The sequence below is a fragment of the Lepisosteus oculatus genome, chromosome 2 (genome assembly GCF_040954835.1).
Source record: "Lepisosteus oculatus isolate fLepOcu1 chromosome 2, fLepOcu1.hap2, whole genome shotgun sequence".
Classification (NCBI taxonomy): Eukaryota; Metazoa; Chordata; class Actinopteri; order Semionotiformes; family Lepisosteidae; genus Lepisosteus; species Lepisosteus oculatus.
The window spans coordinates 33,243,653-33,260,812 of NC_090697.1; the positions used below are offsets into that span (position 1 = coordinate 33,243,653).

The 17,160-nt window shown below is 38.1% G+C and overlaps 1 protein-coding gene across 6 annotated transcripts in view; it reads left to right on the forward strand.

Moving 5' to 3' along the window:
- wasf1 (WASP family member 1) overlaps window positions 1-17,160 on the forward strand; it is a 75,822-nt gene that overhangs the window by 31,063 nt on the left and 27,599 nt on the right. For 4 of the 6 annotated variants that reach the window (XM_015356476.2, XM_015356454.2, XM_015356484.2 and 1 more), the window contains 2 exons: window positions 10,745-10,905; window positions 12,893-13,027. In XM_015356476.2, coding sequence (XP_015211962.1) covers window positions 10,773-10,905; window positions 12,893-13,027 — 268 coding nt within the window. In that variant the 5' untranslated portion in view covers window positions 10,745-10,772. Of the gene's footprint in view, window positions 1-1,051; window positions 1,152-10,744; window positions 10,906-12,892; window positions 13,028-17,160 lie in introns of all 6 variants that reach the window. The other 2 variants (XM_015356469.2, XM_015356461.2) reach the window with 1 other exon arrangement.

The following is a 17,160-nucleotide window of genomic DNA, read 5'->3' on the forward strand; positions in this document are numbered from 1 at the left end:
CCCCACCTTGCACTCCATGAGACACAGACAGGGAGAGAAGCTTGGGGACAGAGTGCAGGGTCACCCCTGGAGCAGTTGGGGTTAAGGGCCTTGCTCAGGGGCCCAACGGAGTAGGATCCCTCTGCCGGCCGTGGGATACCTACTGGCAACCTTCCAGCCACAGGCACAGATCCTTAGCCACAGAGCCACCACACCGCCCCAGTGTGTATATGCTCTGAAGCCTTCTGCAGATTGCAGTGAAAACTGAAACCCAAGATTGATTAAACTTAGACTGATGACCGTTCTTTTTGGATCTGCTGCTTTATAACTGATTTGCCACTGTTCTGTACTTTTACTGTCTTATTTGGTTTTTAGTGTTTAGCAACATGTTTCACAATGACGGTGACATCACAAAATAATTAAATTGCGTTGCATCAGCAAGTGACAGGATATGACATTACAGGGAAAAAAGTAAACCTTTTACTTGTTGTTTTGCAGGCTTGTGTGTTATAAATGCACACAAGTCAATTAGAAATTGTGCTGTTCCACAATCCACGGAACCATTTCTGGTGGAACACTTCGATAGCAGATATGGTAAATGATCGTGGTGATGTGGACTTTCCAGCTTGATGCTCACTCCCTCAAATAATGCAAACCACAGCAGAAACTATACTAAATGTTTTATAATGTGCCTCTCTATAGTGATTAACATAATGTAATTAGTCATACAAGCGCATCTGTAAATTTATTCAAAGTTGCAAAACCGGAAATGTCTTTTTCTTCTAAATGACATGGTATCGTAAACTTAAACAAATGACAGGTAATATTTTTCCCAGTGAATGATCATGAGACCTGATCCTTACATTCTATTGAAAATTGTTTTTTGTGACAAACTGCACCTCGTTCAAAATGCATCTTGAGTGCAGTTTAAAATGTGACCTCTTCCTTGACATCGTGTTGGGCAGACGAACCCTTCTTTGTTTTCAAAGTGACGCAGCCATGCTGTCCATAAACACTGTGTTGTCTTTGGTGGAACTCTTGTAGTGATTTGCAATTTGCCCTTGACTTACAGTCTGCTCTCAGGTGTGGAGACCCTTGAACCCTTGAAAGAGCGTGACACTATGAGGATCCAGAAGGATCCAATCCAGAAGGAAGTGCTCTTTTCTTTGGAGGTAGGATTTTTTAACAGCTGGGCCAAGATTTAGTGCAGCAGACATCTCAGACAGTAGAAAGACATGAAGCTGTTCTCCAGTTTAGTTTTATGACCTGGAAGAACTGTGACCGACATGATCTTGAGAGTAGATATCGAGTATCTTAGGTGCCTGTGCAGAGTGACATGAATGATGCACTTTCCAAATGACTGCCAAGTAGCATGTTATCTGCAATGACATGAGCAACGAGGTTTGTATTCTGAATCTAAGAAGGATGGGTGACATTGTATTTCTAGTGTCTAACAACACCTAATGGTGTTGAGGATTCTTGGTTTTGGGGGTTTGGACATAGTATGGCTGAGAGCAGTGTGTCTTAACTGCTAATTAAAGCTAGTGATGCCATGAATAGAGTTGGAAATGCAGTGTAATTGATGTTCAGTGTATGTGTGGAGACCTTTATTCTGATTAAAACCTGCCCCTTTAAAATAATTCAGATACTCAACTTGCCTATGCATGCACGTTAGAAAGAATGGAGGCATGAGAAGAGACCACCGGACTCTTGACTCTGTTTGGTTGTTGGTAACTAATTACTCCTGCTGTTTTCTATCCTCTTCAGCAACTGCTGGGTTCCATACTTACACAACTGTTGGTGTATCTAAAATGCCTTTTAGTTTGTAGGACTCTTGTATCCCCTGGTTTGTATTTCCACAAACCCAAAATACCCGTTCCTGATAGAGATTAATTGTACTGTGCCCGGGCAAGAGCTTCCCGGACTGGGAAGAAGCAAAAGCTTCCTCAGCACTGCACTGGATTTGAGCTGAAGAGTAAGTCTCTTCAGGCTCAGGAAAAAAATTGAAATTTGGAAAACGTAAGGATCTTAGGGAGTGTTTGAATGACAGATCCCTACATTCTCCTCTACTGTTATCATAGTTGTTTTCTTGGTTTTCATTTTCTAGCTTGAATAAAAGTGGCTCTTGAAATAAGATCTAAAATGTACACATTTTAGAGTGTGAAGTCTTCGTTTGTGTGCTGCTCCCCAGTGTTGTATCCACAGTGCCATCTGGATGCACTTCGGTTCATTGATATCTTCTCTGTTTACACTGAAGCTTTACTATAAAAGTTCTTTGGTTCTAAATCTGTTTATAATTTGTTTTTAAGACTGGAGGAATTGACTCAATCTTTTATGGGAGCTTAATTTCATATTAAGATGGGCAGTAGACTGTGCCTTCTTTCCCTTATGAATTGGAGCAAGGATCCATTGTTGAGTTGTCTAACTGTATTTATTATTCCATTAGCATTTAATTTCTTTCTTCATTGCAATATTGCGCAGAGTGTAATGAACCAAGCAAGCTGCCTGTACTAGGTTATTCAGTTGCCTTGAGTACAATAGGCAGCCTTCTATAAATCGTCTTCATGATGGGACCCAAGTGTCTTGTAAGTTGGGCGTTACGTTGGAGAACCCGAGATCGCAATTGCTTCTTGATCTTGCTTTTTAGATTTCTCTGTGAATGATGTAGAAAATGTGGTCACGAGGGGGCCGATGTTTGTGGCGTTATCCATGTACGGCGTCTCTGCTATTCCAGAGAGCCGTGCGCTGAATCCTAATGGTACTGTGCCTGGGCCAGGGCTTCCCGGAGCACTGCACTGATCAGTGATCACTGATCAAGCTCTTCACTGTCAGTGCTCAGAATTTCCGCCAGCCTCTGTACTTCCTGTGGACAGGAGGCAAGTGATTAGTTTGTGACCAGGCCTGACTAGGAAATGTACAGTAGCAGAGGTAACAAGGGATTGCTAAGGTACAGTGCTTCACGTTGCAGTGTTTGCTGATCATTTTGTAATGTGATGAATTTGTCTAGTAACAGGTTTAACTCGGTTGATTTGAATGTATTTCTCTTTTAATAAATAAATTGATTTTTTTTTCTCATAATGTAAGTGCCTTGGAAGCAATTAGAAAGGAGGTTAATTTCCGTTTAAAAGATAACTTATGGGATAGTAAACAGGTGCTATCTTTTGGGCAACCAGATACGGTTTTGTAAACTGACAGGATAATAAACTGTAAATTAAGTAAAGTATCTTTTCTTACAAAAAGCAATACACATTAGTTACATGCTTTCATTTCTTTTGTATTTTGTATTGCCCCGATTATAACATCCTGTGGACTACGATAAGAGACTTAAGCAAGAGTTACAAAAGATTTAGTGTCTTTAGTATGACTTTAAAGAGTTGAAAGCCATGTCATGTTCAGTGGACATAGAAATGAACAGATTCTGCTTTTGAAAGTCTTAAGTGACAAAAACTCACGAGAAATCTTTTTCTTTATCTTGTTGTATATAGAGTTAAGTTAAAAAAATCTTCCTTAATTTTCACACTGAGTATTGTCTGATGATGAATTCACTGCTTTCCACAGGCAATATACTGTTGTATTTTAAATATAAACATTTGGAAATTTTCTGATAAGCTGTTATCAGATGGTATATACTTTTACCATCAGATTTACTAAAGTCTGAAACGTTTTAAAAAATACTTCCAGATTTGCAATTTATGTATGAAAGTTATTTTTGTGTGACAGGTCAAAGGACGAAAAGGCAAGTATTTTACAGTATGCTGTGGCTGTAATATCCTTTGGTTGTTAGAAAGGGATGCTGCATGATTTTACACCCTTATTTATTTTTGTACTTTAGTTTTTAGTGGTCCATGCCTCCACCATTAGTCTGGAGTGATACATGCACAGCTGTGGGTGGAATATCAGTATCTTGAAAGATGTTTAAACATTTGTGGAAGACATTTTAAGAACAGTCTCTTTGTCAATATTGATTCAATGGAAAGCAGAAATGAATACATACAGTAGCATCAAATATCATTTATTGCTTGTAAAAGGTTGTCCCCCTACAGCCTGAAAAAACATTGCGTAAGTCTGTTGTTACAGTAACAGTGCTCATACCTGGTTTGCACAGTACAGTAATAAAACTGCCTCTTCACTTGCCACTTCAGACAGGACAACCAATTTTAAGAGCAATCAGAATCTATAAAATTATAATCGCCCTATAAAATGTCTGCTTTTTAAGAAAACACAATTTGACAGTAGAAAAGAGATCCTGACACAGCATTGCCCGCAACAGGGAAGTTATTCATCTGGCAGTATCTTGGCTCTAGCACAGACAGTGGCATCATTGTGCAACCTGCTGTATAAACCACTCACATAAACCACTAAATGCAAATTAAAGTAAAAATCCGAAAGACTGTCCTTGTTTTCAGGTGGAAATTCTTTCAGCTTGTCCTTTTCCGATATTATAAAAGGAAGCTTAGGTTTTCATTGAGATTATCACAGTAAGTAAAAAGGATTTTACAAGCAGTAGACTTGCAAGAAACAGCGATATGCAGTGTTCACATGTTTAACCTGAATGAGTTAATCAGAGCAACTAGCACACTTTCCTGTCTTCTCAATGCTTTAATTCACATTGACATTCAAGTTTCTCGTTACCTGGAGTCCTGAAATTTCTTAAGAACTTCTTTTTTGTGTCATTTCTGATTGTGAATTAGAAAATAGTGCAAAATACAAAAGCTTTCCAAATAACATCCTGACGTTTGTTTAAGGAAGTGTTTTTTCCCCACAGTGCTAAAAAATACTGAGAACCCATGGGGAAAAGTTTGTATTAACCATATGTTATTTGATGTTGGGGTTTGCTTCCTGATTGAGAGTTGTGCATAATTAGGTTTTTACATTGAAAAAGACTGACTTTGGAAAGAAACGCAATGTTAATAGAGTTACTGTTCACCTCGTGCGACACGTTCTCCTAAACCAGTAATGCTGCATAGGAAGACCTACTCGCATTAACCACCCAAACTGCAGGGAGTCTCTGAGCCACAATGAGCCCGAAGACACCCTTGTGTATTAAAATCAGTGTCCCTCCTTAATTAGGTCAATAACCTCCTAGCCTATCTACTGTAGATGTGCCTTTTTTTCCTAAAACTTAACAGGGTTCCTTCAGGCTGAGCACACAGTAGACATTACCAACTCGATGAGCAAGCGCCAAGCTTCATCACTTCAGTGCCAACCAGAGACTCGATTAGTCCTAGATACTTTTTCCAGTCTTTACTATTAATTATTATTCATTAGAGAAACCTAATGAAATTAGATTCCTCTCTTACGCTCATAAGCGAAGGTCAATATTTTTTCTTCAGAATGTACCTAAACTGCCCTCTGGTGGCTTAAACCAACGCAGACAGATTCACTACTACACTACATTCATACAAGTTTTATTTCATGTTTAGTATCCAGCTTGTGAACTATTGTGGAGAATGTCCTGGCATTATCCTGTCTGTTCGCATCACTAAGTAAACTTAGTTTTCAGGTAACATGAAATCTGGGTTCTAAGCTGAACTGAAACATTCAGTTTGGATTGTTTTCCCCTCTATTATGATTAAGCTATAACTGTTCAGTAGTTTACACATTTTGCTCACAATCTTTTTTTTTTTTTGCTTTGCTTTGTTTTAACTGTTTATATAGTGCTGAGAGTTTGAGAACCCCTTAGGATTTCAACATTTATTCTTAAATTCTTATTGGACAAAGTTCAGTACCTTGCGGCACCCCCTTGAGTTGGCAAGGACTGCAAATAAATGTTTCCTGTCACTGTTGATCAATCTCTTGCATCAGTGCTGAGGAAGTTTGGTTTATTTTAAATCTTTCAGCTTTGTGACACTTAAGGGCTACATTCCATGAACGGCTCACTTCAGGTCCTGCCACAACCTTTTGACTGAGTTTAGATCCTGACTTTCTGGCTAGGCCCTTAGAAAATTAAAACGGTACACTAAAAAAACACTTCTGCTTATGTTCTGTACGTTATATATTTGTGAAATGGGTTATATATGTGTTTACAGAACAATGTAAACATGCTTCATGGATTTTTCATCTGTCTGAATGCTGACTTATGACTTTAATCATTGGAGCAACATTTTTGCAACGCAATGGGCAGTGGTATGATTAATATTGCAGTGGATAACAAATTGACATTGTTATATAAGGTATAACCAAGTATTCATCAGAATTGGAAAGTTCATAGTCTGTCAATTAGTACTGAAATCCTTGATTTTTTTTTTTTGGCCCTTAAGAGATTGTAGCGCTTGTCAGTTCTTAATTAGATGAGTTTACTGAACTGCAACATAAGACTGGAGTCGGCAAAAAAACAAAAATAACACCCAGACCTCTTCATTTATGTAAAAATTGTGAATTTAAAGTGAAGAAAACAAGACATGAATCTTGTGAGATAGCCTCATTATTTCTCTTTTGACAATCATTATACGCACGTATTGTAAAAAATACTACAATGACATTCACGCTGTATTTCATTTTTCATTACAGGATTCATATATGCCTTTGCCTTCTGTTTTCCTAGTTTCTGGGCAGGGGAAATAGCTAGGAGTGGTGCTCATTTGAAGAGGTCCTGTGGATATTGCTAAAGTCATACTAAGTTCCCTAAAACCTAGGAGACTGGTGTGATCTGATTAATAAAATTGTTTTGCTCCATCTGACAGTTCATATTAGAAATTAAAACTGCATATTTCACCTTTAATATGAAGGATACTTTACATACAGTACCATAGTGCATTTTTCTAGACTTCACACCATTACTTTTTAGCTTTATAGCATGCAATATAGCTGTAAACCTGTGTTAAGAATCTGAAAATTGTCTTCAGTTTAATTTTGTTGTATTACAGTAGGCTGCTCTTGACTACTGATTTGTTCAAATGTCCGGAGAGTCAAACAAATGTATGCAAAACAAGGAGTGGAGAATACAGTACTGTGATAAACTCGGAAAACTGTACTAATTTGCATATCTTTCTGATGGTTCCTCATATTCATTTTGGTACTGGATTTGAAATCTGGAGTGAACCCTTTTCTCTTTAGTTCCTCCATTAAAACAGTAGTATAGCATTTTGACATATTGGAAATGCACTGTAGGTTGTATTATATTTGAATGAATGGTCTCCACTTCACTGCTATCCTTGAGAAGTACTGCCCCGAAATTTGTCTTCTGTAGAGTGTAATGTACCAAATAATCTTTGGAGTCCAGATATTGCTTTTGAAGTGGTGATGCGGTCACATTTGGTTCTGTTAGGAATGTTTTTCACGTCATAATCTGACTTAACCTGTAGCAGAAAGTGTAGTTCTTGAGTTATGCACAGAGTCATGACAATTTGAGATCTGACACCGTTGTAATCAGATGCAAGTAATTGTTCATTAATAGAAAGAATGTAAAAATCCTCAGTGATCAATAAACAAGTCTCTGAAGTCTGCAACCTAAATTGAGTAGGTTATTGATTTGTTGAAGGTTATGACCCGTTAAATAAACTCCATTATAATTGAAGTGACTTACCCGATACGATTTCAAAGACATGAGGGAAATAGAAACGATCTCGGAGATAAATTAAAGCCTGAGATTAACATAGTAGTACAGAATTTTCCAAATTGACCAATTTAGAATGCAGAAGAAGCTCAGTGTCAGAAATGCTTATTGCAGTTGTTAGGTGAAAAGGCAGGAAAGCAGTTGACAATTTCAGTATATAGGTAAAAAATGTCTCTTCAGTTGTGAGTTTTCGTACTGCAAACAATTTTTATCTTCTGTGATTTGTGGCAAACATTTTTTTGGGAATAGTATGAACCTTGTTTTTAAATTTCTAGTCAATGTAAAAAAAAAAACTGGTGAAGGACTTGACAAACCTTTCCTCTCTGAACTTGCTTCCTCGCTCATCCCTTGCTAGGCTGCAGTAACAGAGTCACATTTCGATCATCTTTTCAATGAGACATAGGTGTAGCTGAGCTCCTTTATGTATATAGCCTTTCTATGTGTTAACTTTTCCTTGTTTAAAATAATACGCACACTTTTAAGTCGAGACTTCTTCCTTTGCTTACTCCTAAATAACAGGTTGTATTTATCCAGCGCACTTCAATAAGAAGTGCTTTGTCCCCGGGAAGCAAGCCATTTCATTTTCCACTGCAGTGCAGCACCCATCTGGGTGATGTGCAGCAGCCAGCAGCCCCTCTACACTGCAGGTTGGGTGGCTTGAGAAATACTTCACAAGTTGAGTTTGATCAGACATTTAGGGAGACCCAGGCTGTGCAAGCCTGAAGTGGAATCTAGCCAGGCCAGTGTGCTTAACAAGTGGCAACATGAGGTTTTAAATCAAGCACTGTGCTGCAGTGCCGTTCCAGAGTGTTTCCTGCCTTGTGCCCATTGCTTGCTGGGGTAGGATCCCCCCCCATTCATAATTAAAAGTATGAATGTTTTTTTTTCTCATTTCCTGTACCTTGATCCTAAATCAAGCACAGCAGTATTAACTGTGCAGACTTGTTTGCCAAGTGATGGGTGTATTCGGTATCTAATGTAAATGAATATTACTTTTAAGCTTCAATACTGTTGCAGGTTTTTTTCAAACATGCATGATATTTGAGGAAAGTTCTGTCATTTTTTTTACATGTTCCCTATGAGGATTATTCATTTGAATTTTAAGGTGCTCTTTATAAGAAAATACAAAGTGATTTTTTTTTTTTAGCAGGTGTCCATCTCATTCTTTCAAGTTTGTGAAATCCTCTGTGAAATGTTAAAGCTCCGAGCTTGCTGCTGAATTAGAAGACTTGCTCGTATCTGCACTGTAAAATCCAGCTAGAAGTGAGGGGTCTTTCCTGGTCTGTTGCACTTCTAACATGTTCTATATTCCACGCACTAGATTTGCCTCTGACAGTTTTCTCTCCCACATACATGCTCAGAGAGATGATGGACAACCATGCACAGCATTAGCTTCCCAGCAGCAACATAAAAATGCCTCACAAATATATTAAATTTCTTCTGTTATGATTAGCGTTGTAAAACAATGTAATTTCAAACATTTAGACTGAGTATTTCTTTAGAGATACAATTGCGGTCTCCTATAATTTTAACCTGTTCAGGTCAAGGGTATGCCTGCTATCATGTCTTAATGATATATAATGGTTTCTAAATTAATCCAAATCAAGGTCATGTACTTAATGGGCGGAGCGGTGGCTCTGTGGCTAAGGATCTGCGCCTGTGACCGGAAGGTTGCCGGTTCAAATCCTGCGGCCGGCAGAGGAATCCTACTCCATGGGCCCCTGAGCAAGGCCCTTAACCCCAACTGCTCCAGGGGCGCCGTACAATGGCAGACCCTGCGCTCTGACCCCAAGCTTCTCTCCCTGTCTCTGTCTGTGTCTCCCTGGAGAAAAGCTGGGGTATGCGAAAAGACGCATTCCTAATGCAAGAAATTGTAGAAATTGTATAATAATAATAATAATATTATTATTATTATTATTATTTATGCATTTGGATAACACAAAGGGCTTTTTCATATACAAAGGAACATGAACAGATCCAGAAGACCAAGATGCACAGCGAGGTATAAAATGAGTCACTGAATTAGAAACTAGAATACATTTGAAATGAAATGGAAACAGTCTCGTTTTCTGGCCATTACTAGAAATCTTCAGGGAATGGCCAAAGGCTTTTTTATGGCCTGGTTGTACACCTTCATTCTGGATTTCAGGCTACTCATTTAAAATAACTTATAAGGTCTGGATGAGATGTTTCACATGAAATAACAGCATGTAGACTGACTGAGTACTCAAATTTGTATTTTTGGTAGTGAGCTGAGCACCTTGTTTTATAATATTTTTTTAACGTGTATGCACTTGATGCACAATCGCAGCAATAGTTTTTTTTAACTCGGTTTCTCCTTTAACATTATTAGTTTTCTTCTGAGTCTGTTTAAGTACTTGGTATGTTTGAAATGACCAAATAGTTGTTTTTATTGAACTGAAATGTAGTCATTAAAAAGCTCCACTACAATGACAAGGGTTCTCTTGGAGTCGGTGCCTCTAGTATGCCTTTGTTCTTGTGGTCTTGCTGGCTTCTGAATGGAGATCTGTGTAGTGTCGTTTTCTTAACATAACTTTGCAGTTCAACCATAAAGCCAGCTCTAGTCTGTTCTTAATTGGATTAATATTTCTAGTTGGGGTCCGCTTTTCATTGTAAGAGCTACCCAATGTAAAATGCAATACCATTTTTTTTTTTATGCTCATAAGATGTCCTGATTTTTTGCGCACATTGATGAAAGCTTAGTTTTCAGAAAAGTATAAAATCCAATGAAATATGAGATTATACTGCAGTAAAACCATAAAAGTACATAGTTCATTGCAAAGCATTTGAGTGGTGTCTGTAATAACACCACAATAACTGTGGTTTCTCTACACATATAATCTAATTTGAACTTGATTAATTGGCTACTTTTTAAATAGGCCATCTCCAGTGTGTTGATTATCGCTCATGAAGGATGAAATGTCATGCTGCATTGTAAGTTAATGACGTGGCTTAAAATAAGAACATTACACATTTAATGTGACTGTCATGCCTGAACAAACATTTACAAGATGATGATCAAGACAGCGAGGCAGAAAATATTCACGTGTGTATAAGAATTAGGCAGGAGGAAGGTGAAGAAGGAGACTAATAATTTCTTGCATTTGTGAATATTTGTTATCCCAAAGGATTCCAAAGCTATCCGAGTGCTGTGCACCGAGTTTCTCAAATCTCTCTCTCTCTTTCTAGGTGCTTCGGCCTTTAGACTGATCCCAGAATGCCGTTGGTGAAGAGGAACATTGAGCCCAGGCACCTGTGTCACACAGTGTTGCCTAAAGGCATTAAGAATGAGCTGGAATGCGTGACCAACGTCTCCTTGTCAAATATTATACGGCAGCTCAGCAGCCTGAGTAAGTGTGAATGTTTATTATTTTCCCATTGATCCAACTCCTGGCCTGTTCACTTGCTAGGATTTTGACAGGGCAATACCATTTTCAATTATGTTACTGTCCTTCGACATGCAGCTTAAAAAAAACAACAGACGTGGTAATAAGTACACTCCTGATTATACATGTGGCCATGTGCAAATCAAAGTCATTTATGAATTCTGCCACAGCTCTAACAGGTCACTTTACTCTAAAGGTTGAACAAGAGGTGTTTATATTGCAGCAGATTATTTCCCCTTTTCATGTCACAGTATGCTTCGCACAGAAAACCTGACCACGGTTTTCATGCTGTTGGTCATTACTGCTTGGTTTTTATATTTAGGCAGTCTAATTAGGCTTGACAAATTTCTTTTTGTTTTAATATTTGATTTGGGCTTTCCAGGACATAATATACTCCTGAAATTATGAATTTGGGAAAGTTGAAAGGTACAAAACCAGATACACATCTAGTTAAGTGCAGTCTTACCTGGTACCTTGTAATTTACATAAGACAATTTCCTGTGGTCGGTAGCGTTATGTTTTTCTAATTCCCAGGACCTAATGCACAAAAGAACTGTAATCAAACCTTTTTCATAATGTTTGTCATATTCATTAAACCCTGCTAAGTGATATAGTACTCCATGTGTGTACTTGGAGATACATGAGATTGCTTAAAATATTCTCATGGTCTAGATCTGGGGCGTAAGATTTCAGGTATGGACAAGGTTTATAATGCAACCCCCTCCCCAAGGCAAAGCCAAATATTAAAAGTTGTGTACATTTCTACAGTGGAATCTCAAGCTGCTTCGAAACACATTCAAGAGTTTTGTTCAGGGAAAATGCTGATAAGGTGTTTAAGGTTCGTGGTTGTTTATAGGAATGCTGGGGTTCGGAGCAAGGACTTTTTGTTTTCTTTGAACTGTTTTGGAAGGTTGTTTCATGATTAGTTGCTTAGTCTAAATATAACCTAACACTTGCATAATAAGCTATAACCAAATAACATCATGCTGCAAAATGCTGAAATCTCAATATTGTTATATTATGTACTTAACATATACAATGGAAAGGACTGTTCTAAATGCAGACACCTAAGGCCTAAAATAACATGGTAAACCCAAAGAATTGGTAGTATGTAAAATTAAGAATTACTATGCAGATGGTCAAAGCTTCCACAGGTGGGGCTACTTTAAATGTAAATGACCCTGCATCCATTTTTCTTTTCCATCTCAATATTATCAAAGCCTAGTGGTTTTTTGTTGTTGTTGTTCTGGGTGAACACTTTCATAATTGGTGTAATTATTTGCGGAATTGTAATATTTCTCACCAGGCTCCAAGTTCTTATTCAGCTAACTGTACCTGTAATGAAGTGAATGTTTTGAGTAATCAACTGTAAAAGGCCTCAAGATGTAACTAAGAGATTAATTAGGTTAATTGCGTGTTGGAACAAAAACCATAAGACACTGGGCCATCTAGGAATTGAGTTTAAAAATCCCTGCAGTATAAAGAGTGAAGTATCAGCCATTTGGGGAGAAGGCTGTGTTTCTCAGTCTTATTTGGTCTCATTAGAGCACAGCTTTCTTACAAGAGGACATCTATGCTCGATCTAATTACTACCCTGTTTATACTTCTCTTGCAGCAGCATCTTTAATTAGCCTATTAGCCTCTTTAATCATGCTGTTTGAGAAAACTAAAAACTTCAAGACGGAAAAAATCAAAAGGCTAGTCCCGATTTCTACACCACAAAGACTTCTTGTGGTTCTTTTAGAACTGATGTTCATTGATTTATCCAGTGGCTCATGATGCTCTAGTACTACATCTTTCAATAAAGTATGTCTGGCTCATTGGGAAGGATCCATATAGTTGGTGGTCACAACCTTGTCGGGAGCTTTGTAACCTTGGATCAGTTAGCCGTGAAATTGCCTCACTCAGACAATTGGTTCATTTGAATTCTGTGTCTTTTTCTGTTCTCTAGGCAAGTATGCAGAGGATTTGTTTGGGGAGTTGTTCAATGAAGCACATTCGTTCTCCTTCCGGGTGAACTCCCTGCAGGAGCGCGTAGACCGCCTTTCCATCAGTGTCACCCAGTTGGACCCCAAGGAGGAGGAACGTAAGTGTCCTAAACAGCCCATTTAAGACTAGGACCAAGAAGTTGTGTCTTGCTGTTTCACGGATGCTCTGAATTGCATATTGCTGTTAATCCCAAAGGATTAGGACAAGGGGACCCACTTAGGTCCAGAAACTACCCCACAACACTACACAGCATATGGAGAAGTGAAAAGCTGGTTAAATTAAATTAAAGGGAGGCTTTAAGGAGGCCAGAATTCTTTATATCCAGAGTGGGATCAGCCAGGGTGTCGGGATTAATGCCCCCACTCTTAATAAGAGTGGAACGTGATCTTTGATATATCTAGCTGGAATATCATGTCCCCTCCTGCACACTAGTGGTCAAGTCCAATTTCTGCTCAGACTGCGACACTTAGAATTCCCCATCACTTGGTCTTTTGAGCACAAGAATTAGTGTTCTATATGGCCTTGCGTCAAGGTGATCTACACACAAGTTAAATCGCCTCAATCTCATGCTCCCAGTCAATTTGCTAAGAAGGTGTCGTTCATGTGTGCCGTGGTCAGTAATTAGCGATCAAAAAGACACAAATCAATCAATGTCCAAAATTTGAGTTCTTTTATTATTTTAAAATTATCCATGCACAAAGTAACTCCTTTGATGTTCACCACGTTAAAATAGTAATGTCGTTTCTCACAAACCATGTTTTAATAAAGGCATTTTTGGAAAAGTTGTACCGAAAGGAAAGGGGGTCGAAATGGTCATACACTATTCTAAACATCTTTTAAGATCTGTAGCATTTTCCAGTTGAAAAATAACAGACTTCTTGTCTTTTCCAGTGAGAATATTGCATTTTTTATATATTTTAATAACTCCTCTGGAAGAGTAATTACAGATAAGTGGTTAGTAGAACAGCTTTTGACAGTGGTGTGTTGTTCCCATGGCAGCGATGAGACCGTGGTTAGAGTTCTGGACTCAAAACTGGAAAGTTAGGTGTTCAAATCCCAAGTGAGACACTGCTGTAGTTCCCTTGATCAAGGTACTTCACCTGATTTCTTCTGGTAAAATACCCAGTTGTATAAATGGGTGCAAATGTAAGTTACTTTGGTTAAAAGCATCTCCCAAATAAACTAGTTTATGTTTATCCGAGTTTTCATGTTGTCCGTGTAAACGTCGTGGGCAGTATCAGCCTGTGCATGCAGTTTTCATAAGGGCGCTATGAGAGTATCTTGAAAAGCAGCTCCTGCTGCAGCAGGTAGTTGTGGCGAGGTGTCCGTTGTTTGTCATCAGGTAACGTACCATGTGGCCATGCTGTGTTGAATTACAATTTAACGTGAAGCTTGTTTCTTGTTTTCATTTTTAAGTATTTGTGATTTTACCTTGTTCTTTTTTGTATGATGTGACGTAATGGACTTGTTTAAACTGATGGGCATAAAGTTTTTTTATTTGGGGTCATATTACATTATCATGTTTGGGTTCTGATCAAGTAATTTACACAAGCAAAAAAGTCTGTAACGCTTTTCTTTAAATAAGAGATTTTACATTACCCGGTTCAGTTGCCATGGCAACAATCTGGTAATACTAGTGAGAGGAACACACTAGGCTACCCAGGTATTTTTGGAAGAAGCTATCCATCTATTTTTAAAACTGTTTTTGCTTTTTGAAAAATAGAATAAATAGGGTGGCTTTTTTTGGGTGGTGTTGATGTGCTTTGTGAGCAGGTTTGGGGACAACATACATCCTTATGAGATATTAGGCTTATGGTTCTTTTCTTTTAGGATTTTAAAATTCAAGTTATGGAATGAAAATTGGGTAGAAAATGCATATCACTCCTGGTAGAATTCCATATGGTTTTACCAGCTGTCCATGAAAGTCATGGATCACCTGGTTATTTTGCAGTGCATGTAAAGCAAGCTCATTAGCAGTCCACCTTGGTCAGTGCACTATACTTGTGTGCACCACAAGTTCTCAGCTTTGACAATGCACATAAATTTAGCTTGTAGAATGATAAACGTAGTTCATATTTAAGCATGGCGTGACTAACGTGATTTATCGCCAAAGAGGACATAGGCATGGAAGCATTGTTCTCTTGATAAGTGGGACATCACTTACATCCTCTTCATCCCAATCAGCTCTCGCTGAGGAAGCGATTTACTGGTTAGGCATCACAGCCTAACAAGTGTCACAAGTGATCAATTAAACCAAACACTTAATCAATTTTCCAGTTCTATATAAGGTGTTTTTCTAAAAACCTGCATGGAATGAAGTTTAATTCAGACTGTAAATGCCTCTTTGAAAAATATATGATTTGAAACCGAGGCAGGTGAAATTTTGCACTTGCCATTTAAGGCCTTTGTTTTAAGCAGTACTGGTTGACATCAAACAATTGTAAAAGAGAACTTTACAATTATGTATTGCTTTTAAATGATTCTCCTTATTGCCCCCCAATTAAAAAGACACCACTTTAAAATCATTCAGATACTCAACCAACCAACGTTTAGTTTGGAAACTTCAAAAGCAAATCCCAGAACCCTTAGAGTCCAGGAGTGCCTCCTGTTGTCAGTTTTAAATGAACTTCCATGAAGCTTCCGTTTGTGTCCTCTGGTTCATATTTTACAGTTTATTTTGAAGACCCCCACTGGGATTTTGTCAGTGCCTTTGAGTATTTTGAATACTTGAATTGGGTGCCTTTACCCTCTGTTCAAGAGCAAAAGCGTACAATTCCTTCAGCCTGTCTTTGTAGGACACTCCCTTAAACCCCAGTGTGTATCTCTGAAATATTCTAAATGCATATTCAAGTTGAAAAAAAAAAAACCTTTCCCAAGAAATAAACATGGCTTTGTTCTTTCTAATATTTCTGATAGTTCACTGTTACTTTTGCACGCAAGTTTCTAGGCTTGTGGGAATGGTGTTAATTTAATTATTGCTTGGAATGTGATCTTCAACAAACTGCCATTTTGTTTGACACCAAAAAATATTTTACTGCTAAAAGAAAGTGAGGAGTTAATGGGAGACAGCACTTAAGTTTTGTTCACAGCAATAATATTCAGGATAGGGAGTTTTTTTTTCTAAATACACCTACCTCTTACTATATGAGCAGTGAATTTACAATTTCTTTGACAACAAAGCAAGTATTTTAATCCTAGCTTTACACTACAAAGCCACTTTTGCTAAGTGAAGGATCTTCTGTTTGGATCTTGTTTAGCGAGTTTAATATCCGCCTTATGTTTGACATGACGACAGGAAAACATGATGTGGCACTGCTTTAGGTATGACAAAACTAAAGAACATTAGGCAAGCATTCCACTTGTCGGTGAAACATGAAATAGGGTTGAAAAGATACGGTCAAGACATTTGCATTGCATTAACCTTGTGCATGCTCAACCGAATTGTTGCATTTGTCTGATCTGCGCAAGCACAAGAGTGTGGGAATTGTCATTAAATATTCAGTGCGTTTGCTTGTATTTTCTACATTTAGATTGCAGTGAAAGATGAAAAATCTTATGGTGCCACAAAAGTCACAATATCAATGTTGTATTAACATTCTTGAAACTCCTGTATTTTTAATGATGCTCTACACCTTGTGGTGAAAGTGTCTAGTTCTTCAGACCACTACTTTGAGGTGAGAGTCCTCCAGGAGCTGTGATTTGGAGTACTTATTCCTTGAACAAACTTGATCTTGTTTTAGAATAAGCATCTCTGATCACTGCTAACATCACCTTTTATTTTAGATTTTCCAATCTACAATACCCTTCAAGTAAAAACAAGAAGAGTGCTTACACATTTCAATCTTATGGTAACATTCGCTGTATTTCTAAACTGGCCTGAGAAGAAGGCAGATCTCAGACTCCTTTTCAATTCCAGAAACACCATCTCACACCTATAAAATGTAATGGAGTCTTTGTTCCCGAGATTAATGTGGGTAGAGGCCAGAAGGCAGGGAGTGTGTGATTGCAGGCTCTATGAGGTTTTTGTTTTGAGGGTCTGAACAGTCAATTACTTGATCGGTCATGGAGAGGCTGAAAAGGGAGGATTGGGCAAAGACGGGCTTTATTGCTCAAGCAGTAATTTTTCGAAGTATCGGGCGACGTTGATGAATTGGTGTGATCAATCGAATCCTTTTGATTCTATCATTTTACATTTATATATTCATAAGCCCTGACCTGTGTCCAAGGGAC